The sequence below is a fragment of the Chelonia mydas genome, chromosome 8 (genome assembly GCF_015237465.2).
Source record: "Chelonia mydas isolate rCheMyd1 chromosome 8, rCheMyd1.pri.v2, whole genome shotgun sequence".
Taxonomy (NCBI): domain Eukaryota; kingdom Metazoa; phylum Chordata; order Testudines; family Cheloniidae; genus Chelonia; species Chelonia mydas.
Window position 1 is genome coordinate 7175000 of NC_057854.1, and position 26715 is coordinate 7201714.

Consider the following 26715-nt stretch of genomic DNA (forward strand, 5'->3'; position numbering starts at 1 on the left):
GGCTGATGTTCCACAATTTACTGAGGAAAACCAAAGGGGGCTGTTTGCTTTTCCCAGATGGAATTACAGCCCCTTATGCACAGACAGCCCTATGGGAAGCCAGAAGAAACACAGGCCTTCTGTTGTTATTCACAACACTGAACAGGGTCTAATGGCATTGGCCGGGGGAGGCTTTAGAACCGTGGGTCAGGAGCGAAATTAGCAATCAACATTACCCAAAAGAGCCACCGACGTGTGAACTCACTGTTTCCTTTACTATTTTTATTTGTAGCTATATTATTCTTACAGCAGAGTGACTGACCAAGTGTTCTACAATTGATTAACAACATAGTAAAAGCATCCTGGCTGGTTAATAACTGAGATTGACTACTAATTAAACGACACAGTGTTTAAACATCACGTGCTGCAAAGAGCCGCAGGAGACACATTAAAGAGCCACTTGCAGCTCCCGAGCCACAGTCTGAGTATCACTGCTCTATCTGTTGAATTGGTTCCCAGGAACACTGAGCAAGGTTTGGTAGCCTCAGTAAAATTGCTTTTTATGTGGAAGACCTGGTATGTGATGAGTTGTCACCCTCATGTTGTGGACTGTCTATCCGTAGTGTCTGAGCACGTCCCGTGGTGACCTTGTCTCTCTTCTCTCCTTAACCTGGTAGCCTTATATGATCATGTTATGCTTCTGAGTGATAGCAGGGTGAGTTTACTGGCGATGCTCCAGGAGCCCTCATTACATCTTTCTGCCGCACCAGGCTCAGTTAGGGTGCCGTGCTTTTGCCCTCTGGCTCTTTGATGTCAGTTACCTGGGTAGCAATGCCTGGCATCTGGTGAAATGGGCTCCAGCTGAACAGGCGCAGTGCCAGCCTGAAATGAGGCTAGGCGATTATGCTGTGGTACTGAGTATGATGTGTTTAGGTTCTGGGATGCTAACATTGCTACTGGAGATGGAGCAGTATCGGCCATCACATCTTAGGAGAAACAACCACCAGCAATAGCCCCCATGGGCCAGAGGTTTGCTGCAGCCATCAGCTTCCCTTAAAGCCTTCCTAAAAGTGACTCTGGCACTTACTTATTGTAAGAACTTCAGCATCTCTTTCCCCAACGTGCCAGTGACCCGTGACCAAAGTCACCAGAAGGGAAGAACCCGGGGTCTTCAGTCGCGAAAGCACAGGCCCTACTATGGAAGCTGAGTCTACACTAGCCTTTCCTCCTCCCTCCCAAATTTGATCTGGTGGTAACATGATAGGAATTTTTTCAGAGTTAAGGGCTAGGCGAGGAATAAGGCTATTAGCCGTCCGCATTTAGCAGCCTGTTGTAGTTGCTGGGACCAGCCACTGGGGGTGATAGGATCATACACTAATCTAGACTATCACAGCTCAGGTATCCCAGGTCCACCGGCATTCCAGTCCCATCAGCAGTGCTGTGCTTTGTTACCTGTGGTTTTCACTGGTTGGTTTGCTGGCATTTTGCACATTCTGCCATAGGCCTGTCCAAAGGGAAGAAGTAATGGATGAGCTGCTTGAGAGCTTGTTCCTGTCCCTGTAATGAGCTGGGCTGGTTTAGCACTTGTTCCTTCTGGTGAGTCAGTTCCCTCTGAGTTGGCATTTGTTCCTGGAAAAAAGGAAGAGGAGAGATAAACAGGCTTTAGAAATCCCCTCTGGCCTGAAAGATAGAGAAAGAGAATTAGCCCAAACGTCTCCTGCACTTTTGAGCAGCCAGTGTGCATCATCTCCTCACCTGCAAACGCCCAGCTCTGGGACGTGACCCTCATTTGAGACAGACTCCCCCTCCTCTGCCCTGCACTGCAGATTTTAGTGGCAATTCTTCTTTCCTTGGCTAAGCCAGGAAAAACTGCTGAAAGGAAATATTTTCCTTCCAAAAGCTGTCTTTTCTTTAACCCCTCCTCCCCCCGCCCCCAGACTTTCCTCACATCCTCAAGGGCTAGCCAGTGTTAATTAAATTCTGATCCAAATCCTGGACCCCCTGATCCACAGAGAGGCATTACATCTATGCTACTGCATGGCATTTCTGTGGCAGCGCTTTCCAGGGGCCCTTTTTACAAATTCTGATTAGTGCCAAACCACATTCATGCCATTTCTCTTTTCCCTTCCCTTCCCCGCCCCCCGCTGTTTCTTCCTGCCAGACAGAAGAGTGAAGGGAGCAGATAAGTCATCACATTGGTTCTTGCGCTTGATTAAGTCAAGCCCTCACTTAGCTATGGACAAGGTCAAATCAGCCTCAGTTTGGTTTTATGCTTTGGCATTTGCATGCAGGGTATTTCCTGCTGTGTTCATTTTAACACACTTAGATGTTAGCTTTAATTTGGTGTCAGGTTTCTTTCCTGGCTTTGAACTTGATTTGGCTGGAAAGGCTACTGTTCTGTAAGGAGAGGACTGCTTTCCAAAATAGGTCATTAGCTAAGAGCTCGGCCAATAAATAATAACAGTACGTAATCAATAATGCACAGGCTGCACACCTCCTTGAGAAAGGACTCTTTGAAGTCTCCCACTTGCATAAACAGGTCATTTGGTGGCAACAGATTCAATTGGACCAGCAAAGCCTGCACTGACAAGCCCAGTTTGGTAATGATAAAAGATATTGGACACTCTGTGGTGACCGGTGTGCAACAAGTCTCAGTTGTGTGCTCAGTGGACAAGTTCCCACATCATAAACCACCATCAAAGTGAGCATTTATTGACTCCCTCTGTGGCAGCCTCAGCAAAGAGCATGAGCCACATCGCCTGTCATTCACAGGGCTGATTCCCTATGGGCAGCTTATTCCATAGGTACCTGCGTGTTCTACCTCACCAGCACATGTGGAATCCCCATTGCTGCTCATGGGCGTCAGATGCATGTATGGAGGAAACAATGAATCACTAATGGCTGAGCTCACGTCTAGTGCTTCTTCCGTCCCCCACCCATCCTCTGGCCTGACCAGAGAGGGCGAGCTGCAATCACGCAACTGGAGATGGTGCCTGGCTGAGACATCTAACTACACCCATTTGCCAGATACTGGCAGCTGAAGGAGTTATTTGGAAGGATACCACGGTACAGGTCACAAAGAATATTCCCGACCTCACTTTCCATAAACCCGCTCTGAGCCATGCCTTTGAAAAGGGTGTGCATTATGGCAAGAAGGCAGACATATCATTTTGCAATGTGAGTGTCACCTCAGAGCATAAGACTATATGGAAAAACCAAAATCCTTTCTTAAGCTCCTTCCATAGAGGAAAAATACGGTCAGAGCAGAAGTGGGGCTGGTGCACCACAAAGTTTATGGTAAATTGTCTCCCCTGCTAGGTGGAGCAAGGTACCAAATAACTGACAGGAGTTTTACAAGCCTGCCTTTCCATGCATTTGAGGTCAGGGGGGCTGGAACAATTTTTATGCGGGGGGTGCTGTGAACCATTGAACCAAACTGTAAATCCTGGATATAATGGAAACCACTTCAAGTCAGGGGGTGCTGCAGCACCCCCCAGACCCCTAGTTCCAGCACCTGTGTTTGAGGTCTCCTGGCATTTTGCAGAAACACTGGCACAAGGATTTCTCTGAGCATTTACAAGTTGCAAAGCGCTAAAGAAAAAGGCAGCAAAGGCAGCTGGTGCTATCTGCAGAATGCACCATGGGCCATGCGTCGGGCCACATCCTCAGAGGGTGGAAATTGGCATGGCCCCGTTGACTTCACTGGCGCGATATTGATTTACACCAACTGAGTCCCTGGCCCACTGACTGCATGTAGCCCCATAAAGCTGTTTCACTCCAAAGTTCAGCACAGAACTGCTGCTTTAGCATATACAGCCCTTGGCTCTTGTTTACAATGGTTTCGGCAGGGTGAGAAGTGGCCACAACTTCACTAATGCTTACGGATAATGCTCACTGAACTGTCCTACTGTTGGTGCTAGTGGGGAGGCCTAACCTTGGGTGCTTCTCCTTACATTTAATATGTACATATATAAAACAAACAAGGCTCCTCCCATGCATGGGTTGCCTGTTGCCCATATGGAATAATGGCCTCAGGTACAACCTGGCTTCTACAGTCTGAATCCTGAGGATCTTGCCTTTGTTCAGTCCTTACGTGGACATCACTCCCTCTGATTTCACTGGGAAGCCACAGATGAAGGCCCTCAGGGCTTGACACTATGCGCCAGCTCCTCCACGGCTGTACCCCAGTGTGCTCCCTGGCTTCACACAACCCGCATTTGGTGCCAAATTTGCCCTGATAATCCCTCTGAAATGATTTAGGATTAATTTCTGCCTGGTGGGAATGTAGTCGAATTCTCAACAGCCCGGCCCCCAGCCCTGCAGCTTCCTGTCGGGCCATTGCAGTGCATTGGCCTGTCCCTGCAGCTTACGCTAGTGCGTGTTTCACGTCAAGAACCTTTTCCGTAAAGCTCCACTTCACGATCCAGCTTTTCTGACAGTAAATAATTGACCCATCACAAACCCAGGAGGAGACAGGGGTGGGAGGAGGCTAACCCAGGCCTGCACTGAAAGGTGGGGTTTGGAAAGGTTCTGAGCAGAGCGGTGCGCGGTGGTGTCCTCTGCCACTGGTGACACTGTGTAACTCTTTTTTTTAAAAACAAACAAACAAAAAAATAGGGATTTCCTAACTTGTGGTCAGTTCAGAAAGAAAAGGAGAAGTTTATCCCAGAGAGAGACGGCAGCAGAGAACAGTTGAAGACGACTCAGCAGCGCTTTCCATTCCAGCCTTCTCCGTTCTACTCGGGAGGATCCGCTGAGCTGAAGCACTTGTTCCTTCACCTGAGGAGGCACCTTCAGCCCAAGGGAGATGGACCCTGCCGTCCTGGTGCTTCTGGTGGCAGCTGGCATCTGGCATGGTAGGTCTGACAGCACCAACTCCACTGAGCCAATGTGAGCCCGCGGCAGCTGGAAAGCGGTGGCATGTAGGATGTGTCTAGAGAGAGACTTGCACGTTGGGGAGACTTTCTGCACGACCCATAGGTGACTCTGCAGAACAGGAGGGATCCCAAGCTCCCTGGTCAGTGTTTGCTCCATCCTTTCTCCAGCAAACTCCCATTAAAGTCAGTGGGCCGGATTTTTAAAGGTGTTTAGGACCCTACAGATGCAGATAGATGCCGACTGGGGTTTGCAAAAGCACTCGAGTGCCTAACGGCTTCAGGAACACCTTTAAAAATCTGGCCCTGAGAGCTCTGCCTGGGTCAGGATGGAACGGAAGGTCAGCAAGGTGCTCCGGATTTGGCCCAAAGAGCATGCAGCCCCGAGTCCAAAAGGGAGCGCAGCACTCATGATCCCATCCCCAGCAAACCAAGGGGGGCTGGGGTGAAGCGTTACAGCCCCTCATTCAGCAGACTGTTGCAGGGGGCAACTGCTGCAATGGTGGGAGAGTTAAAAGGCGGCCCCGCCGACACTGCTGGAATAGGCAAGGTGTGGTTTGCCTTGCAGACTCATTATGGCTCATTTATAGCACTGAGCACAAGAGAATGACGCTGCACTAAGAGCAACATGCCAACATTATCAGGGATTTACGAGACAATTTGAGGCTCCTAGGGCCAGATTTATAAAGGTATTTAGGTGCCTAAAGATGCAGAGAGGCACCAAGTGGAGTTTACAAATCAAGTTCTGCACCTAACTCCCATTGACGTTTGTTCTGTCTGTACTGCGCCTCTGATGGGGGTCCTGGTCCCTGACAAGGGATCCGAGACGCTCTGAGAATCCAGATAATAAATAACAATGGGAGTTAGGCACCTAACGTACTGAGGCAGTTTTGTAAATTCCTCTAGGTGCCCATCTGCCTGTGTCAATCCAGTCCCTTGTGTCCCAGCTGTTAGAGCAAATGGCTAGGAACCAATAGAGCCCCAGAACAGATCTCCGCTAAGCTGTGGGCTCATTCTATTAGTAACGCCTGTACCATTGTTTTGAACATATAAGGCACTGTAGACATGCTAAGTGTTATTGGATGGGCGTGGACAAGCCCTGGTGGGTTTTTTTTTCTCTTGGGAAGGCAGGATCCTCAGTGAAAATCATGGGCTGGATCTGAGGGGCACTTATTCTCAAATCAGTCCCCCTCCACTCAAGAGCATGAGCATGCTCCAGAGCTCCACTCAAGAGCATGCTATGAATAGCCGGCGCTGGTTCCTGCAGGTGGCCTGTAAACTCGGCAGTGGCTAGGGTATTGGGGCGCTGTATCAGATTGCATTTGAGGGTTGCAGCCCTTTGGTGATGCTGGTGGTGCATATAGATTAGATGCTTTCGTGCCTTATGACCCAGTGTTTCCACCTCTAGCTGTCTAGTGCCACGTTTCTTGCTCCATTATAATCTATTCCCACGGCAGCAACGTCTTCTCCGATCTTTTTTTTTATGTCATCTCTTCTCCTTCTCTTTTCTGTCTTGCACCAAGTGGGATCCAGTCAAAGGCTTGTCTAGGAATACTGGGTTTTTTTTATATCCCTACAACATGCCTAAGCCACTTCAGCCTGCTTTCTCCAATCATTGTGAAGGGCTAGGCCAAGGGTATTGTTAAGCCTTTCAATGGAATGGGATGGGAGAGGAATACAGCAAAGTCTGTGCTGTCTGTTCTGATTTGGATGCTATGCCCGTTTCCTGTCATTGTCTCTTTTCAGTCCTCCAAGAGAAGCATGCAGGATTCTCCCGCCCATTTGCAAAATAAAATATGGAAAGGGGACCCCTCTCGAAACTGAGTGTTTTCTGGTTTTGCATTTCAAGCAATGGTGACATTGTGGGAGAGGTTCCCTCCCCAGCCCCTCTCCCCTGCAACCGAACCCTAACCCTAACCTTTAAGGAACTGTGCAGTTCCTCCATGAAACTGAGCATCTGGGACTGTCCCAGGAAGACAGGAATGGCTGGGAACCCTGGGTAGGATGGGAACTTGGGATGATGTGGACTAGGCAGTTACTGGGGAGACACAAGGTTTCCTGGAGCCTAGAGAACTCTGTCAGGATCCCCACTGGAAACATAGACACATTTACAATGAAGATCCACATTCAGTGGGTCCATCTCATTAGGCGTTGCTGGGTATTTCCCTACTGAGTTCCCCCATGAAGCCTTTGACAGCTGAGTTTTATCACAGTTATTCAGAAATCCCACAGCACCAAGAATCTTGAAGCATCCCTAGGTTTGCATGCACCAGCATTATCCCTGCATAAGTCTCCAGTGGGTTGTATTTTGTTTTCTGTCTGAATTTGATTAATCTGTTTCTTGACTCCTTAGTTGTTTCTTTTGGCATTGCTGTGTTTCCCCCTGCTAGGTCACGGTACAGTTGCCGGGTCCCAGATATGCTATATTTCTTTAATAACTTTGGGCCCAGTTCCCAAACATGGCATCCCTGCCCCCAGATCAAATAGGCTGGCCAAATCCCACATCAGATGCCCCACTTGCATGCAGTGACTGGTTGTTTGCGTATCCCAGGGTGGGATCTGGACACCCTTTTAAGGCACCTGTGTTTGAAGGTTGGGCTCTGAGGACTGACAGCTCCAAAGGAGTTAGGCTTCTAACTTCTGTTGATTTCAGTGGATGTTAGGAAACTAAATAGAAGTTAGAAGCCTAACTCCATTTGAACATTCAGCCCCTGAGTGTTTGACACCTTGCATGCTGGGACATGTTTGCCAAGGGACTATACCATTTTCAAGGGGGTCCTAACAAAGGCATGGAGTGCCACTTCACTGGACATCCCCACAGGGCAGTGAGGGATGCAATGTGGGCTACGCTCCGGTAGGGACGTAGATGTAAGGTTATTCCTGATTCTGGAGGCAACTGGAGCTGCCTGGCTATTAGAATAATATGGACTAGACAGCTGGGATGTGTGTGAGAGAGAGAGAGATTGGGCACTGAAGGATGCTGCAGTTGACTCTGGTTAGTTAGTGCCTCAGGAATTGCTTCTAATGCAGGACACTGAGCCATGAGGCCCCATGCCCTTTCAATTTCCAACACCTGGTTTAAGTCTTGCTGACGCTGTGTGAGCCTGGGGGACGTCGCTGGGCCTCCATGCATTCTCAGGCTGGAACCTCACCGGATACTAGCATCTGCCTCTGAGCTTAGAGTCCCTGGGAAAATAAGTTTAAAGAAGAACAACAAGCTCTGGCCCAATGAAGGGGCCTGGCTAATTGTTGTGGCTGGGATGGTCAAGGGGGATGGGTTTCATCCTGCAACTGGAGGTCATTGTTACACAACCATGGTGTGGTGAAGCCAATGGCCAGCAGTTACCGAAAACAATGAGGAAGTTGGTGGGTGACGCTCTCCAGCTTCGTGTGAGATTGCATTCTGGTCAGCGGGAAAACAGAACCCTGAACCAGAGCTCCTGCCACGTTATGGGGGGGGGGGGCTGATTTACTGTCCTAATGCATCTCACCAGCAACTCCGCTCACACTCGGGTACTGGCCCTGGTGTATGCTTTATCTGCTTTAATCAAAGCTAGCTCAGGTATGTCTACAGGTGCTGTGATCACACCTCCCGACTGCAGTGTAGACATATCCTTAATACTAATGGCCAATGCTAAGTTTACCAAGCAAACCAGCTAGGTGCTACAGCGACAGCAAGGCACACTGATGGCTGGACAAGAAACCAACATACAAGCAGATCCACTCCCATCCCCTCATACAGGGCTCTAGCATAGAAGGGAGCAGGAAACTGTAGATACATGGAAAATATGGTTTCAAAGGGATTGTGGGATATTTCCTTCTCTGCTTGGGAACTAAATGGGTTTTTTCCTGTTTCTATAAGAAGTCAAAAAACAGCAAAAAAAAGTTCAAGAGGAATAAATGTCAAATATTCCATATGTCGTCCTTTCCAATTGCTCATACACAGCTCTGTTGGAGTCTGCTCGTTGAGTTCCTGTTGAGTTAGGCCACGTCTACACTAGGAGCACTTTGCCAGTATAGGAAGGGTTTTTTTTAACTTGAGTGTATGTTCCTTTAAGATCTGGGGAAGAGGTTAGTGTTCAGAAAAGCAGAAGTGGGAGAACAGCCAGCTCTTGGAAGGGGCTGGCTGTGTATTGGGGGGGGAAGCCAACCCCCTCAGAGCACAGATAGCCATTTGCAATGTGTTTCCTGTCCCCTGAAAGAAAACCTGTCATGAGGGTGTTATTGCAGCTTTTTCCCCATAAGGCACTGATTCATTTTTCACTTCCCCCCTCTCCTTAAATATAGGCAGTGACTAAAAGAACTCGCTGACAAGACAAAATAAATGTGTTTCTCTATGACAGTGAGGACTGAAGGAGGTTCCAGGTTCCCCTTTACTCAAACAGATGAAGGAGTTAGTTCCACAATGCCTCTTAAAGGCAAATATGGCAACTCAAATTCAGGCCTGAAGTCTGACCCACTGCAAAATGGTGATCATTAGGCTAGGAGATCATGTGGCCCAGTGCATAGCTACAGATCTGTGCGTTAGGAGGACTGGGTTCCACCCCTGGCCCGGCCAATTACTCGCTGTTTGACCTTGGCTAAGTCACTTAACTGCTCTGTGCCTCAGTTTCCCCATCTGTAAAATGGGAATAATAATGCTTCCCTTTATACAATTCTGTGAGTACTAAGGATGAAATTCTATCAGAACTGGGTAGTTATCTGACCTCTATCACCACAGTATTTGAGTACTTATACAAGTACTATGTATTATTTTGTAATTTTCAAAATCCACGACTCAGCCACCAAGAAATTAGTTTCCCCAAAATAGTTTTTGATACAAAATCAGTGCTTTGAGCTCTTTCAGTTGGCTCTGCACAAAATAGTTTGGCACACTTCTTTCCTGTTCTGTTCTGATGTTAGCACTAATGTAGTACACAGAGAGAAGTAAACAAAATAAAATGGCATTGATTGCTGCTGGATTAAAAATGCAGGAGTAGGAGTATGTCCCAGCACAATTTGCACAATGTGCTTACAGCTCCACAGTGAAATTTACGGCCAAATAAATGCTGATCAATAGGAAAAAAACAACTTCTAAGAAAGTAAAACAAAGCATCTCTGGAGCCTGGATTAATCAGTGCAAAAGAGTGGATTTTGCCACCTAAGTCTCTGAATGTTCTGACATCAAATATGCCTCCTAGCCTAAAATTCATTCCATCAGAGAAGTAATTAAAATAAAAAGCCCAGCCAACCATATCAGCCTGAATCTCGGCTATGAGTATGAAATGAACCAAAAGTCCAGTTCTGGCCAGCCACCCCAGTCTTTATGGCAACTGTTCCTTGTGCCCTTGCTAAGATATTCCATGCGAGGTGAGATGAGATCCCACCAGTTTATCTGTAAGGCACGCTGGTTGTTCACCTATCCTCTTTCTTGTTTGCAGGCTCGGCATCTCCGACAATCGACCCTAATGTCACCGCCATGATTGTGAACAAAGGAGACCCTGTAAACTTGCACTGCTCTGGGGATTTCAGCGTGGAATGGGTCAGCACAAGACAGAATACGATCGTGTACTCCAGTGGTACTAACAGCACTCTCAGTATTACCAGTGCCAAGTACAGGGACACCGGCACCTATCAGTGCGCTTATACCAACAGCAGTGACATGAAGCGAGCATCCATCCATCTCTTTGTGAGAGGTAGCTAATGCCGTTCCTTCACTTACTGTCACACTCATTTAAGGGTTGTCTACACAGGATAGTTTTACCTGTTACCCTGATATAATTATAGCAATACCAATACCGTTATACCAGTATAACCCTCTCCCCCACATGTGGACGCTCTTATTCACCCTTAGGGAGACAACGTGGCCTCATGGACAGAGCACTGGACTGGGCCTCAGAAGGCCTGGAGTCAATGTTCCTGGCCTCCCACTGGTTCGCTAGATGAGCTGGGCAAGTCATGTCACTGCTCCATGCCTCAGTTTCCCCATCTAGAGATCTATGGATGAAAAATGCTATGTAAGAGCTGGATATTCCAGATAAGAGATACTCTGGGATTAGAGTGGATTAGAGCGGCTTTCTTTTTTTGTTTTGCTTAAACCCATTCCAAAACAGCATAAGCGAGACCTCATTGGGACCTAGACCAATACAGTATGCATTTAAATTCACACCTTAGCTTATACCATTATAACTTTCTCATGCAGAAAGGTTTTGCTTACTGCTTCTAGTACACTCCTCTAGTGCAGTGCTTCTCAACCGTTTTGATGTTGGGGACCAGCTTGCTGCCTTCCTAAACTGTGTCGGGAAAATCTCAGGGACCGTCACTGGTCCGTGGATCAGCTGTTAAGAAACACTGTCTAGTGCCCACACAGGTGACTGTCACCTGGCTTCTGCTGAATATACCCTGCCAGGCAGAGGGTTTGTTATTGGGGACCCTACGCAGGCAGGGGTGCTATGATGGCATCATGGACAGAAATCCACGGTGCACTGCAAGCCACGAAGCTATGCTCCCACCATTCTGGGAAGGCGTGCAGCATATCACCCCCTAGTGTAATATTAATTATTGTATGCGCTTTGCTTGATTCCACTATCTGGTTTGTCTTATTCCATCGATAGATCCCGAGAAGGTGTGGTATGTCCATAGCATCAGGGTCAGAGTAAGCGAAGGCCGTGATGCACAGCTGCCATGTCTGATCACTGACCCAGAAAATGGGTCCAACGTTACCCTGCTGAAGGACGATTATTCTCCAGTCTTACCAGGGACCGAGTTTTCTTTCAGCCCTCGGGATGGAGTAACCATATACAACGTGAAGCAAGAGTATAAAGGATCTTACAGGTGTGGGGCCCTGATCAATGGAAAAATGGAGAGGTCATCGAAAATCCAATTGATTGTTCTGAAAGGTAAAGGGTTAGGTTTCTGAGCACTCTTCCAGCAGCTCCATGGGGAGGCAGCTATTGTTAACTCTGCCAGGAGCGGGTCCAGGGGAGCTTGTTTGGGGAAAGGTCATAGAAGTTAGAGATGGAAATGACCTCCTGGGCCACGGAGGCTAGAATTTTCGAAGGAGCCTAAGGGAGTTAGGTGAACAGTTCCCATTGAATTTCAGTGGGATTTGGTCACCTAATCCCCATAGACACCTTTATAAAGCAGAGCCCAAGTCCATCCCTCTACCAATGCAGGATTGTTTCTGATTGTGTATTCCCAGGACTTATGTCCAGTCTAGTTTTAAATGTTCCCATTGATGGGGTTCCGCCCCTTTCCTTGGGAGACTATTCCACAGCCTGACAGGAACCTTTTCTCTGTACTCTGTTTAGCACGGATGTGCTATTGGACAGTCCCGTGTACACTGCTGTTACTACATGAATAATACATTTGATCGATGAACTCCTATTAATGCTGATAATACCCCTGGCATCTTGCTCCTCCTCCTCCTGGCTGTTTGCATCATGCAGATCCTTGCAGATGCATCCAGCAGCCTGAAGGAAAATCTGCTCTTCCTACTGGAACACTGCAAATCCTGAGGCCTTGGTGCAGTGCTCTTGCAGCTGGGCAAACAGGCAGATGGGACAGGGATTCCTCACCCTGTAAGGCTTTTGAGCCAGCTCGTGGTGATGGCCCCGCCCTGAACATGGTAGTGCTGGGAGGAGTGAGGATGACAACGGTGGTGAAGGTGGTGCCAATGATGGGTGAAGGGATTAAAGTGGATGGCGGCAAGAGCTAAGCAGCCACGTCCTTGGGGATTCTTCAAGGATGCAGAGGCCTTTAAGCCCTCCTGTAACTAATCCTTGCCCATCTCTGCCTTTGTTTAGCAATGGTAAAGCCGCTTTCAGTCACTGTGGAACAAAAAGACCATGTGCGAATACAGGGGGAAAGTTTCCAGATCACCTGCAATTTAATTTCTCCTTCCCACAAGTACAACATCAAGTGGATCCATCCAGCTCAGAATGTAAGTCATTTTCCCCTGTCCGTAAGGGGGAATGTGATCTCTCTGGAAAATGGGGAGGGAGAGGATGGCCAGAGTCATTCCTGACCCGCAGAGCCTTCCATATGGGAGCCGCTGATGGGAGCACAATACTGAAGCGCGTGATTAGACTGCGTATTGCACGTAAACGCTGGAGACCTAAGCACAGCCATCCTTTCTCTCTCTCCTTTGTTGCAGTGACAGTTTACAAAGGGTTAAGAGACACATGGACACATTCTTGGTGGCTCACTGTAGGAGAGAATGAAATGGGGGTTGTTTTATGGGGTTCGCTGAACAGTGCCTGCAAAATGACACGTAAAACCCACTTCTACAAGCCAGCCTTGCCCCAGTAACCCCATCAACATCCTAGCTTATAAAACAACAAACACCCACAATGCACAGACACTCCCCTAGAGAAGGGGAGAGCAAGGGCGGTCTTCTTGTGTTGACTTTAGTACATTATGGGTTGGTTTTAATATTTTTCATACATAGATAAAACTTTGATGAGTGCATTTTAAAAACCTAGGTTAGATTAGATAAAATAGTACTTCCTGGTTGAGAGTTGTTGTTGTTACTGTCTCAGTGTAGGAGATGATATTAGCACACAAAGCATAGCAGTCTGTTCAGATAATGCAATGTAACTACAGCTCATAATCAAAGGGTTGACAATGAGTGTAAAGAAATCTATATGCCTGTCTATGCTACAAGTATCTGCACTGAAGACTTCAATTAACTGTATCTGTTTGTCTCCACTTGTCTGCACTTTAGCCATATAAATTCTTGGACAAGGTCTAGTAAGGTAGAAAACAAGACGAAGGGCACAGTAATCGCTAATACTGATTTCTGTTCCAAAACAAATCAGTCTAACATTCCTTCCCTATGGCTGCAGGTCACCATCACTACCAACAACGACTTTGCACAAGAGGACTATTACGTTTCCTTCACCCTATACATTCCAGCGGTGACAATAGGAGACAGTGGACTATACAGTTGTGTAGCAAACAATTCTGTGGGATCCAGTAATTCTTCAGCTGTGCTCCAGGTTGTAGGTGAGCAATTCCTGAACAGGCAAGAAAAGTGAGAACATGGAATTTGTGCCCATGCACACGCACACACAACCTCGTCTCCCTCATTCATTTGCATCTAACACCACAACCTTGTCCCTATGTTGGTTTGCCAGTGGAGACTCCCCGATTAGACCCACCTGGTTCAATCCCAGAACTCTACAGTGGATAGAAAAGGGAAGTCTAGGTGTCTTGAGGGAAAAGGGGCAGGTGCCACTATCCAGTTAGTGATCTGGTCGCTGGTACAGTCAGATGCAAAGCCAGGGAAGATCTTCTCTTTGTCTACAAGTTTAATAAACAGCCCCTAAAAAGATGAATCAGACAAGGTCACAGCAGAGGCCATTGAAACAAAAGCTGACTGCGTGCCCCACACTGGGAGAGGGTGGGTCTGTGCCCCCTTCCAGTGGCAGATCCGTAGAAGAGAATAAAAGTCTAATGCAGATGCAAGTTGAAAGAGCTACTTCTGCAGTTCAAAAAGAAGCAGCTCATCCTTTTAGCTCTGAAGCTCCTGGGCTCAAATTAGCTGATGACCAAAGCAGGGGTTTGTAGTACGCTGGTGGAGGAAGGCGGGCTCAGATCTGAATGTGCTCCCCAGACGAGAAGAGACCAGGGGCTTGGCAAAGGGGATGGACTGGACTCCTGGGGGATGCACAGGTGATACAGCCTGCTAGTTTAGCCACATCACTCTTTAGCATAGCTGACTCAGCCAATGCATTCAGGTCCTCCCCCTTCCCAGCTATCCTGTCTGTTAATCAGTTAACCTCAAGTCCTTGTCGTATCAGCTCTCTCCAAAGCTGGGTATGGGTCACACTGTATAGTAAGGTTCTATTTATAAGGTGTTAATGGATGGTTCATAGATGCTATATGCTTGTTGCAGACATGAGTAGTGTAGGTCACATGTGGTTATAAGAACACCAGCAGACAGTGTTAAAGATAGTCATAAGCCATGGTTCTAAGCAACCAGTTAACCTGCTGGGCTAATTCTAGCAATTGATTAGCCATCTATTAGCCCTTTGTAAATGGAACCTTAATATGAAGTGTGACCTGGGTATGCCCCAGCCTCTGAGAGTAACTGAAAGCTCATCAGGAAAAGACAGCATTGCACTGAGAGAATGTAATTTCATTGTCCCGCGTCAGGCTGAGCTGGGTTCCACCAGGAACTGGGATCAGCAAAGACCTCTCTATGCCCAAACCAATCTTGGTGTAAAGGCAGGCGACTATTGAGATCAGTGGAGCTGGGCACCACTTGTGCCAGGGCTGAATGTGGATGACCTTTGTCCTTCGCAGACACACCCACTGATTGGCTTTGCTCTTTTTGTCCCTCAGAGAGAGGTTATGTACGTCTGTTGCCCATGCAGAACAGCAGCCATGAAGTAAAGTTGGGAGGAAATCTGGAACTGCAGGTCTTGATTGAGGCTTACCCCAGACTTAGCAACTGGAGATGGACACACGAGAATCCTTCCCAACACTCTGTGAGCACCGTACTCAGTGACCAAATGGTCCCTGGTAACAACAGGTATAGTATCTCCTCTCGCCTTTGTGCTCATCAGCAGAGTATTTCATCATAGACATCATAGAATATCAGAGTTGGAAGGGACCTCAGGAGGTCATCTAGTCCAACCCCCTGCTCAAAGCAGGACCAATCCCCAATTTTTTTTGCCGAATTTCCCTAAATGGCCCCCTCAAGGATTGAACTCACAATCCTGGGTTTCGCAGGCCAATGCTCAAACCACTGAGCTAATTTCCAACACTGCCAGCTGGATCCTTTCTACTGGGAACAGGCTCCCCCTACAGCAGACCCCTTCTAGGGGGATTATTCATTTTAAAGGTCAAGGGGACTATCCCCCCTTATCCAGGGAGCAAGGCAGCCTTTCCTTGGGCGGCACAACAGGGGAAGTCCCCATCAGTCTCATGGGCATTTGCTACTGTTGTTCATGTTTGTTCACTTTTTGGTTGGGGGGCAAAGAAAATGCAAATGTGGGCTGAGGACAGGCTGGCTTCTTTCAATCCAACCAGACACAGAGATAAAGACAGCCATGTCTTTATAATTCCTATGGGATGTGACAGGGCGGAGGCAGCCATATGTCTGCATGTCTCCTACTGCATCAGACCCTTCCATTACCAGGGGCTGCCCACCACAGATCCACACTCAGTCCACCAGCCAGACCAACAGCCCCTATCCTCCACTGTGGTCCCAGCTGACTCTGGGGCCAGTGGACTTCAGCTGAGACCGAATTCCTGAAGTGGCCTCTCCCACATCCATTTGCACTTCAGCTCCACCTGCTGGTTTCACCTATGGAGCCTCCCACACAGGCTGGGGGATGATGGCCAATGCTGGAGGTGGGTCAGAGGCAGATGAGATGTGGCCAGAGGCCAAAGGAAAAGAGCTGGCTGGGACCTCACACAGTGCCCCACAAAAAAACAGCACATTTAAAGAACAGAACCTTCTGTTAGTTGGGAAGAACTGGCTAATTCCCCTTTTGTTTCTCAGAAACAAACAATTACCCACCGGACAATGAACTGGAGCACTGAACTATGGAGAGGGCCCTCCGTCACTCAGAGTCAGGGTTCTAAGGGCTGTGTTAGGGGTTCAGGAACACTAATGGGATGAGATAGATGGTGGGGCAAGTTGAGTAATGAGGGAAAAGTCCATCTTTGCAAAATTTGTGTGGCTGGCCATTCCCCGTCCTTCTCAGTTACAAACTGGAGACTAACTCTCCTCAGTGTCTGAGTTCTCTCTCCTGCTGGGGAGGGCGTACTGTAACCTCTCTGGAGTTTGCTGTCTTCCCACACACTGTTTTATCACTTTGTTGGGTCAGCACTATAGATAGCAAGGGGAATAGGGGAACATCACATGGGAGGCAAGCTGCTCACTTCATCTCCTGCTCCAGCCAGGGCGATGGTAAGAAGATATCGTTTTGGAAGCTGTGGAGAGAAAAGTGTCCCCAGCTTCTCCCCACACACATAGGGATTATAATAATGACCATCTCTCTGGGATCAATCAAGTCATGTTTGCAAGGCACTTTAAGATCCTTGGCTGAAGGTACTACTACAAAAGTGTCTTGCAAACTTGAATTGAGTGAGTCCAGAGAAGTCCAGATAAAGAACCTCTTGCTGAGAGGCTAAGTGACTTGCTTATGGTCACAGAGAAAGTCGATGGCAGAGCTAGGAACCAGAATCCGAACTGCCAATCCTTTGCTTTAACCACTGGACTTTAACCTGTTTGGGTTGGCAATCCAGAAGTGCCAATGATATTACGTGGCAGCTGTTTACCAATTCCTGGTGCCTTTCATGTCACTGTTTACATCACAAGATGCATTTGAGGTCAGTGGAAGCTGCATGTGCTCAGCCCTTTGAAAATCAGACCTGAGATGTGCTGGAGAGGGGAAAGTGTTCATAGCACTCCAAGGCCAGCACAGCACAGAAGCAGGTGTTTTTAATCCAGGCTCCTGGGTCAAGGCAGGGACAGAAGCTCCTGTGGATATGATGCTGAGATCCCTCTTGCCTGTCTCGAGAGCCCAGCCGGCTGAAGACTAAAGTCCCCATAGCACTCTCCTGGGCAACATCCTCTCTCTCAGAAGAACAGGTCTCATGTCCTAGGGGGAGATTTTCATTGCCTTTCACAGGAGGTGAAGCCGCTAACTGCCCTTGGTGCCACTGAAACCCTCCCTGTAAGGCTAGGTGTGGGTTATTGCTAGGAACGCACTGGCTGCTGCAAATGTGCATACAGTGATCGCACCACCACTGCACAGCCCTGAGAGACCTGGTTGTTTTTGTGATGTGCAGCTTCCTTCAGTCCCTTTTATTCTCTCTCGGGACAGGTACAACAACACGCTCTCCCTGAACCGGCTGAGAGAAGAGGAAAGCGGACTGTATACATTCTATGCTGCGAATACTGAGGCCAATGCGTCGGTGACCTTCAGCATCTCCCTGAAACGTAAGTGCCCTGCCTGCCGCCAAATCTGCGAAGCAGAGGATGGAAACCACTAGCGGCTAGCAAGGGGATGAGAGGAGATGGTTCTTGCTCTTCCTGCCAGCAAATGAGGAGCTTACAGAATTAGTTCCAGGAAGGCAGCTGTCACAGTAACCATCAAAGCAGCTGCTGAAAACATCAAAGCTGCTAAATGCTGCCTTACTTACGCCTGTGGGGTGGTGCACTCAGGAGAGTGATGGTAGCGATGGCCAGAGTGGCCTTTTCACAGTAATCATGGTGCTTGTCAACTCTGGCTCTCCAAGCCCTTTGCAATGGTGGGTCACTGTACCTGGATACATTCACCTCTGCTAAGCGGGTGTTACAGCCAGAAGTTCCAAGGTACAGTGACTGTAACATGGCAGAGTCAGCATACAGGGAAGGTGTTAAGCTTTCTACTGTACTGTATTCGGTGGATTACCAGCAAGTAAACTATGACAAATATATCATTGTATATTTACATTAAATACCAGGACTCACTGTTTAAATCTTACTACATTCATTACTGTATGCAAACTACAGCATTGTTACAAATTCCAGCTTAGCAGAGGTGAATTTATCCAATGGTTACTGCAGGGCAGAGAATTTCAGCCTCATGCCACTTGTAGCTTTTAGATTTCATTTAATAAATGCTGTCTCTGTTTGTTCACTTCAGTACCATAATTTCACTGTATGACATTTGTAGCTCTACTGTAATTTCAGAATAAAGGCTGTATTTTTTTCTGTAGGGTAGCCTTCTTTGTTAGTTCTTCTACAGTTCTCTCTTTGCTTCTTTTCTGGGGAGTCCTGGTGGATCATATTGAAATAGGGGTCACTGGCTACATGGATTGTGAATCCCCAAGGTTCTGTAGTGTAGCATATTGTCCATATGAGAAGAGGGTCGGGACAGAAAAGGGTGTGCACTACTGATGAGATAGGTCCCAGCGTAGGGAGTGTCCTGCAAGATGACAAATGAGAATAACAGGAAGGGTTTGTGCACTCGGTAAAGACTTGTCCTTGCTGGATGACAGACCATGTGAAATGGTGCTTGTAGAAATGCTGCCATAAGTAACTGGCTGGGAGGACTGATAAGGAGCTATGCGACCTTTCATCACTAGATCACTGGGTTCAGGATGGCAATGCCTGAAAGTTGTTACCACATGATAGTTTGGGGAGTGGCCTATGGAAGTGGCCATGGAGACTGAATTCTCACTCCCAGAGGTGACCCGTGGAGGCAGTCAGGAATGAGAAATACTGCATAGGATGGAGTAGAGCAGCTTGCCCATACAAAACCTGGTCTCTGGATATGCAGCGTTGCTTTGTAGCTGGGCTAGTCCCAGGATATTAGAGAGACAAAGGAGGTGAGGTAATAGCTTATATTGGGCCAACTTCTGCTGGTGAGAGACACAAGCTTTCAAGCTTACGCCTGAAGAAGAGCTCTGTGAGGCTGGAAAGCTTGTCTCTCTCACCAGGAGAAGTTGGTCCAGTAAAAGATATTCGCTCACTGATCTTGTTCTCTGGATAGACAGATTACCAAGATACGGCACAGGTAAGGGGCAGTGTGGAACCTGGATCCCAAAGACCAGGCCAAGAGACCAAAGGGCGCTATTACCCCTTCCCACAAACACATAGCACTCCCCCTGCCATTTTGACATTGCACATAAATAAGTAGGATTGAAATGTAGAGAGAGCTGTGTTCATACGACTTCCGTACCTAACACTCCTTTGCATTCCCTATTCAGTCCCGCCTGAGGTCCATCTCATCTGGATGGTATTCAATGACTCCACGAGCCTTCACTGTAAAGCCAGTGGTTACCCTGCTCCACGTATTGAGTGGTATCAGTGTTCTGGGCATGCAGACAGGTGAGAAACATCAGAGAGGGCTGGGGAGCCTTCCGCTGTGCAATGCGTCCAATCGCAATGCCAGAGCTCGCCGCGTCCTTCCCTGCCCCTACAGTAGAACTCCGAGATTCCCCATAGATGTCATCTGTATTTGCTAAACTGCTCAGCACAGACTTGCAAAAGATGCATGACAATATATCAGAGTTCTGTCCAATATTACAACAACAGAGAATTATTCTGCTATTTAAAATAGATGTTTATAGATTTCAGCGTCTGTCCCAGGGGTGGCTTTCCAACACCAGGTGATGGGTACCAGTTCCTAATAGCAGTGTTTAGAATACACACTAAAACATGCTTGCTGATGGGGCAGACCTGCTTAATGTGCTATTGCCCCAAAATTCAGCCCTGGTGCATCATTTGGGAAGGGATGGAAATGAGGAGCCATTCCCCAGTAATAAAGCTGCTAGGGAAGGAGATTGTTGGCACAATCAAGCTGATGCAACCCATACAGTGAGCAGGAGCTGGGTCCAGTTTTTCCATTCATGTGCAGGGGCACTGCTTTGCTGACCATCTCTATCACCTGAATGCAGGGGGCAAGGGTGGAGTGCCACCACTGAATTACTTCCTTAGACAGGTCTATTTAGGGAGGGATAGCTCAGTGGTTTGAGCATTGGTCTGCTAAACCCAGGGTTGTGAGTTCAATCCTTGAGGGGGCCATTTAGGGATCTGGGGCAAAAATTGGGGATTGGTCCTGCTTTGAGCAGGGGATTGGAGTAGATGACCTCCTGAGGTCCCTTCCAACCCTGATATTCTATGATTCTCTCTGAAGTTGGCAGAGCAATGTGTAGCATTATGACCCCAGACCACTTGTCTAGCAATTTGTGTCCACCTAGCCCTCTGTGATAAGGTAGCAATGGATTCCATTTTTAGTCAGGCATGTTCCATGGAAATGTTTTCTCTCCCCTGCTTGGTGTTTCTGCAGATCTGACCAGGGAAGAACACTGATTCAGAATGATACCAGCCCATTGGTAATAAGCAAATTGCCCTTTGGAAAGGTGGAAGTAGAGAGCATCCTTCAAAATAAGGAGTTGAAGGACAATGTTACCTTTTGCTGCTGGGCCATTAACAGCGAGGGGAATGACTCACAGATGCATAGCTTAGTCCCTTTTCCAGGTGAGATAAATCAGAGCATTTATTATTTATATATCATTAATCAATTTAATCCAGACTTCAATTAAAGATGGCTACAGGCTATTGGGGATCCAGTTGTTGGGGACACTGGGCACTACATTAGGTAACTCAGGAGGGTGGAAGACCACGAGTGTCGAGGAAGCCCTCCTGCTCTAGGCCCGGATAAACCAAGGCCCCTTTGCTTCTTGAACCCTCTGTGATCCTGCATAACTCTGAGGAAGCTAGCACACAGACAGACAGGTTTGCACACGGCTCGCCAGCCAAGGCCAGCTTTGGCCTGGGAAACAGATAGATAAGGCAGAAATGTTTAGCAAAAACCAGTAACAAATAAGACCAAATAAGGCAAGGCTTGGGCAATGCTACTGAGGAAAAACACAACTGGCTGCTTTAGCTGATTGGCTACGGTATTGTATGGGGCAAAAGGTAATTGGTTGCATAAGATTGTGTAGTGAAGTAGGAAAAGGTATAAAATGTATACTGGAATCTGCTGCAGGATTTGAGACAGCTCAGTCTCCCTGAGCCCTATTTGGAGCTCCAAATAAATCTCTTTGCTTCTCCACCCCGTTGTGGTCATTGGCGCGACGCATACCGGGCAACGAACCCAGCTGTTGCTTGCCTCGGGCACTCTGTGCCGGCAACACAGTCTTCCTGTGCATACACTCTGAATGCCCCAATAACTGCTCTTGTTGACAGGTTTCAGAGTAGCAGCCGTGTTAGTCTGTATTCGCAAAAAGAAAAGGAGTACTTGTGGCACCTGAGAGACGAACAAATCTATTTGAGCATAAGCTTTCGTGAGCTACAGCTCACTTCAGCTGTAGCTCACGAAAGCTTATGCTCAAATAAATTTGTTCGTCTCTAAGGTGCCACAAGTACTCCTTTTCTTTTTGCTCTTGTTGAGTTCATTAAGAGGGCAATCAGATCAATCCTAACTTGAAGGGATTAAGTATGTCTTCTCCCCTCGCCAATAACATACTGCTAAGGAGGACTTCAGTTTTCATTGCTTGCATCCATGAGGACATCATTGGTGACCTGGAGAGTTTGGGTTTGAATCCTCTGGATGCTGGAGGGGATGATGGGTAAATCTTTAGTGGAGTGCCAGGGGTTTTAGCCACACACAACTCCTTAGAACGTCAATAGGAGATGCATGACTAATTCCTGAAATTACACCCAAAATCACATACCTGTCAGCGCAAATTTAAAACCTAATGAAATCAAGAAGAAAATATCATTGTTTCAGATCGCCTGGCCTTCTCTTGGTCCTAAGTGGCTCTTTTGGGGAAAAGACACATCTTTGAGTTTAATCTAATCCATTCATACTGGCATTTCCAAATACATCTGCTGCCTTGGCGGTAATTTCATTTCCGGCCCCATAGCAGTGTAGGTATGTTGGTAAAATCCTGGATTTCTAAGGCTAGGTCTTGCTGTGCTGCATGTTGTTCTCCTGACCCTGTGAAATCTGGGAGAGAAGGTAATGCACGAGTATAATTATCCCCTACATAAGGCGCTATCATATGGAGACCCAGAGATTTCAACTCAAGACTTTTATTACTACAAACATAGGCTACTCACTTAGCTACACAAGCAACACCAATGACAAAAGAAACTGTTGTATCAGCACATCAAATTCCAGTAGAGGGCATCAACACACACACACACAGCCCAGACTGAAAATGTGCCAAACCACTCATTTTCACGCTCAAAGCCATACCATTTTTCTCAGGTATTTATATGGATTTGCTAATTTAATCCAGAGTGAAACTTCACTTTGCAGGCCGCTGAGCTGAGCTTTAACCTGTGGAGACAACAGTGAAACCTCCCATCTTAGACATCTCCCAAAATGGCCGTTGCTCAGCAGAAGAACCTGCTTTTAGTTGCTAACCAATTTATTCATAAGCTTTCATGAGCTACACTTTCATCACTATGGATGCATCCGATGAAGTGATCTGTAGCCCACAGAAGCTTATGCTCAAATAAATTGGTTCGTCTCTAAGGTGCCACAAGTCCTCCTGCTCTTTTTGCGAATACAGACTAACACGGCTGTGGCTCTGAAACCTGCTTTTAGTTGTTACATTTATAAGTAAAATACTGACGAAGATCGAATGCATAATAGCCTCCGTGTCCTACCATAGTGAGATTTTTTGGTCCACCCCTTAGTGCATATGAACCATGTTAGTGCCGGGGCAAAGTCACACAACAAGATGCTTGAGATGTAGATGATAAGGGGGAAGTTTGTTATATTTCCTGGGTTTATAAGGACAGTTGGTTCTACTAGGACTGTATGACAGTCCTGTTTCTCCGCTAGTGCCTACTGTAACACAAGGGACATGCATCTGCTGATGCTGATACCCCACATGCAGGTCAGGACAGAGGGATATGTGAATGGAAGCACGAGACAACATTCTGTATGGAACAGGCCTGCGTTGGCCCTGGGCAGATGGACTAATAGGCTCCTTTTATTGTTAATCATTCTGGGTCAAATCCTGAGGTCTTTACTCAAAAGCATTTTACTCTGGCACATTCTCACTGAATATGGGTCTCAGGAGCTGTCCCTGTATTATGAAGGGCTGGGTGGTTTTTGTTACTCGTCCCTGTTTCTATTATAAACTTTGTAGGACAATATCTTTCATCTTGAAAAATTAAGACCTCCCTCCCCCGACTCCTTTGGGGGCAGCACATCAGCTCTGGGGCCACCCCCGTGTAATTATGTACAGGGGGATTCTAGAGCAAATACCTGGTTGGGTAAAATGCTAGCATGGATGACGCTCTAGTGAAGTAAACATCTGAACGGCTGGTTCTCACCATCCTTCCTTTGTTCCTCTAGGAAGAACATGGATGCGCTCACATGAGCTCTTCAACCCCATTCTCTCCGCCTTTGTGGGAATATTGGTCCTGCTTCTCCTGCTGCTCCTCTTCCTGCTGTACAAATATAATCAGGTCAGACTCTGATTCCTGTTCTCTGGAGAGAGAGGACTGTAACCCATGTATAAATGTCAGTATACGCAGCACTTCCCCTACCCAGCGATGCAGCCAGTGGGTTTGCTCTGGAGCCACAATGGCCCAGATCCTCCAAAGCATTTAGGCTCCTCTAAATTCCACTCCAATCCATGGAAGTTAAGAGCCTCAGGATCGGGGCCAATGAGTTGACATCTCGCTGAAGCTCCATTAGCTCTTAGCTGGGATACTGTAAGATCTGGGAATGATCACCAGGCCCTGAGCCCACGGCTCTTCCCCTAGAACTCCAGGAGGAATTCTAACTCTGTGCCTGCCTCCAGGCCCCTCTCCCACCACAAGAACGTGGCTTAAACCTGACTTCTCATTACCAGTGGAAGTCTGATGCAAACCCGCAAAAGCCCAGCCACTCATGGTACAGGCTCTTGCTCCCCAAGTGACTCATCCCAGTGTCACTGGCTCACAGATCTGTGCAGGATGTTACTTAGAGCACTGGGCAAAGGTACTAGCTCCTGCTTCTCTGAACTGTCCCATGTGAACTGTAAGAGTATTTTGAATGGGTCAGCTGAAACATGCATTCACTGGAGGGCAAAACTGCCTTTTCAGCCAGTGTTTTGCAATTTTTGCCTCAGTTTCCCTTACTCCCCACTAAACAAAAAGCTGTTTCCACAGTGACAGTGGATGCTGGGAATGCTAACACCCAGTTGTCTCTAGTGAGGCTTCTCTATTGTCTTCACACAGGAACTGCCCCCATTTTGCCTATTAGAGCTGTCTCTTGCTTTGGGGAGATCAGTGATAGAATTTTGACAATAAACCACAAACTGCCCGTCCTTGCACAACTGCTGAAAACAGGATTTCTTTTCCCATCAGGGTTGAAGGTTTTTTTTGTTTGTTTTTTGTTTTGTTTCCCCATAGCTCTTGTTACATGCCCTGCTGCATGTGTTTCAGCAAGTGAGCATAAGGGAACTTTATCCTCAGTTGTTGAACTCCTGTTTCTTGTCTGTTTAAGCTGATAATTAGCATGGAATATCTTACAAAATGAGGAAAAGCTAGAAAAGGTGTCTTCAGTTCTGAGAAATCTCAGTCCCAGGCAGAGTAACTGAGACCTCAGCTCTGCATTCTACCCTCACTGGAAGGAACAAGCCCTCAGCCACTGATATGGAGAGAGAGGCCAGTGGGGACCTGAAACCAAGCCCAGCACCGATGATGCTGGGAATTTAGGAGGGTCTTGGAACACAAAGAGAAACAGGAGGTGCTTCTGAAAGGATGCATCACTGATGGGTTTCTTAATCCAGCCTGGATCCCTGCAGCCTGAGACAATTCATGGAGAAAAAAATCAGCAATGCTCCCCCTGCATGCACGGTCTACAGTAAACCAAACCCAGGTGCACACCTTTGATGCCATGTAGGACCTCCCCTCATTGCAGCAGTTTCTGGGGACTTGGACCTGCTGCCTTCTTCTATCATTGGACAGACCTTTGTGGATGCAGGTGTTTAATCCTTAGACCTTGGATCAGGAAGAAGGGAAAACTGTCTAGCCAGGAAACACAGAGAACTTGCCCTAGCCTTAGGTGGTGTCCATCTACCTCAGTCTTTCTCCTTTTCATGCCTGTGGCCCACTCAGCTCCCTAGCCATCCACATGGGTGACTCACCTTTGTCTGCAGCTGCCCAGCAGCAGCAGGAGGAGGAAGAAGTGGTGGAGGAGGAAAAATTTCCACATCCAGGAACTTGGCCGCAGAGTGAATCATCGTGGTCATGGCTCGTATTGAGCCAGCACGCTCCACTCCTGCTAGTGGGCAAAGACAAGACCTCTAGGCCCTGCTGTGCAGACAGAGGAGGAGATGTCTCATTCCTCTTCACTCATGGGGGTGGGCAGCACAGATCACTCTAATGCCAAACTGTTTCACTTCCTCTTTCTCCTTACATCAGTCTGGTCTCTCCCATCCTTCTGACGTGATATTGACAACAATCATATCAAGCTAATGGCTGCTTCTGTCCACCGCCGAGAGCAGCTTGCCCTCCCCTTCCCTGCCTGTTTACTTCTGCTGGAATCAGACACAGGCAGAAGAGGAGAAATGCTAAGTTCTATTTCTCTGTTTTAAAAGGAACAAAATACATGCCAGTGCTGTGCTCAGCGAAATGGAGTCAGGCAGTGCTGGTTCAGGAATGCAATGCGGAGGAAGAGAGGCTCCTTTAGGAGATTTCCACTGAAATGAAAGCACTTACTAGGCTGACATCTGCTGCCCACTCAAACCATCTAGAGATGTGCTTCCTCCATTTGTGGTACACACCAGCTGTTCTAGCACCATGTTCCCAGATGCTCTAGCAAGCTTGCCCAGAGAATGAAAAGAGAGTCGACAGACAGTTTCTGAGAACACTGCAGGCCCCCTTGCTGCTACTTGAGGAGGAAAATGGGAGTGCCAGCCTAAGTGCCGACCTCAGCTGGTGGAATGTGTAGTTCTTAATATACAACCAAGAACAGGGGGCAATCAGGCTTCACGACCAGCCAGAAGGACCCATGATGTAGGTCATAATGCTTAGAACCAGCTTGTCAGCTTTCTTTCCATTCACCCCACATTCAAAAGCAAGAAGTCCTCGATGGTATAAAAATAGGACTCTCCACAAGATCTGTGGAGCTACCTGATGCCCCAGGGAATGTGGTGGGGATTTAAAGTCACTGTGATACGCTGCATTGTTTTTAAGAGCCTTGTAGAGCAGGAGAAGGAATCTTGATTAATCAGATTCTCTTCTTTACAGAAACCAAAATACCAGGTGCGGTGGAAGATCATTGAGGCCTGCGAAGGGAATAACTACATCTTTATTGACCCCACCCAATTGCCTTACAATGAGAAATGGGAATTCCCCAGGAACAACCTGCAGTTTGGTGAGAAACATTCAGAGCTTCTCTACTGTTGGTCGGTGATTCAACTC

At 47.5% G+C, this 26715-nt stretch overlaps 1 protein-coding gene and 1 long non-coding RNA gene across 4 annotated transcripts in view; one reads left to right on the forward strand and one right to left on the reverse strand.

Annotated features, from left to right (window-relative positions):
- The window catches only part of CSF1R (colony stimulating factor 1 receptor), a 46647-nt gene that overhangs the window by 8673 nt on the left and 11259 nt on the right, over nt 1-26715 (forward strand). For both annotated transcript variants that reach the window (XM_037905964.2, XM_037905965.2), the window contains exons 2-12: nt 4619-4835; nt 10274-10528; nt 11447-11731; nt 12638-12774; nt 13679-13838; nt 15180-15369; nt 17675-17790; nt 19545-19665; nt 20627-20817; nt 23657-23769; nt 26542-26668. In XM_037905964.2, coding sequence (XP_037761892.1) covers nt 4787-4835; nt 10274-10528; nt 11447-11731; nt 12638-12774; nt 13679-13838; nt 15180-15369; nt 17675-17790; nt 19545-19665; nt 20627-20817; nt 23657-23769; nt 26542-26668 — 1744 coding nt within the window. In that variant the 5' untranslated portion in view covers nt 4619-4786. The remainder of the gene's footprint in view (nt 1-4618; nt 4836-10273; nt 10529-11446; nt 11732-12637; nt 12775-13678; nt 13839-15179; nt 15370-17674; nt 17791-19544; nt 19666-20626; nt 20818-23656; nt 23770-26541; nt 26669-26715) is intronic.
- On the reverse strand, nt 245-26545 carry LOC122461560. Of its 2 annotated transcripts, none has more exons than XR_006283512.1 (2): nt 23567-26545; nt 245-1608 (listed from the first exon to the last, which is right to left on the reverse strand). It is a non-coding gene; the product is annotated as an uncharacterized LOC122461560 (long non-coding RNA). The 2 variants fall into 2 exon arrangements; XR_006283511.1 differs by lacking the exon at nt 23567-26545 and adding an exon at nt 1735-1876.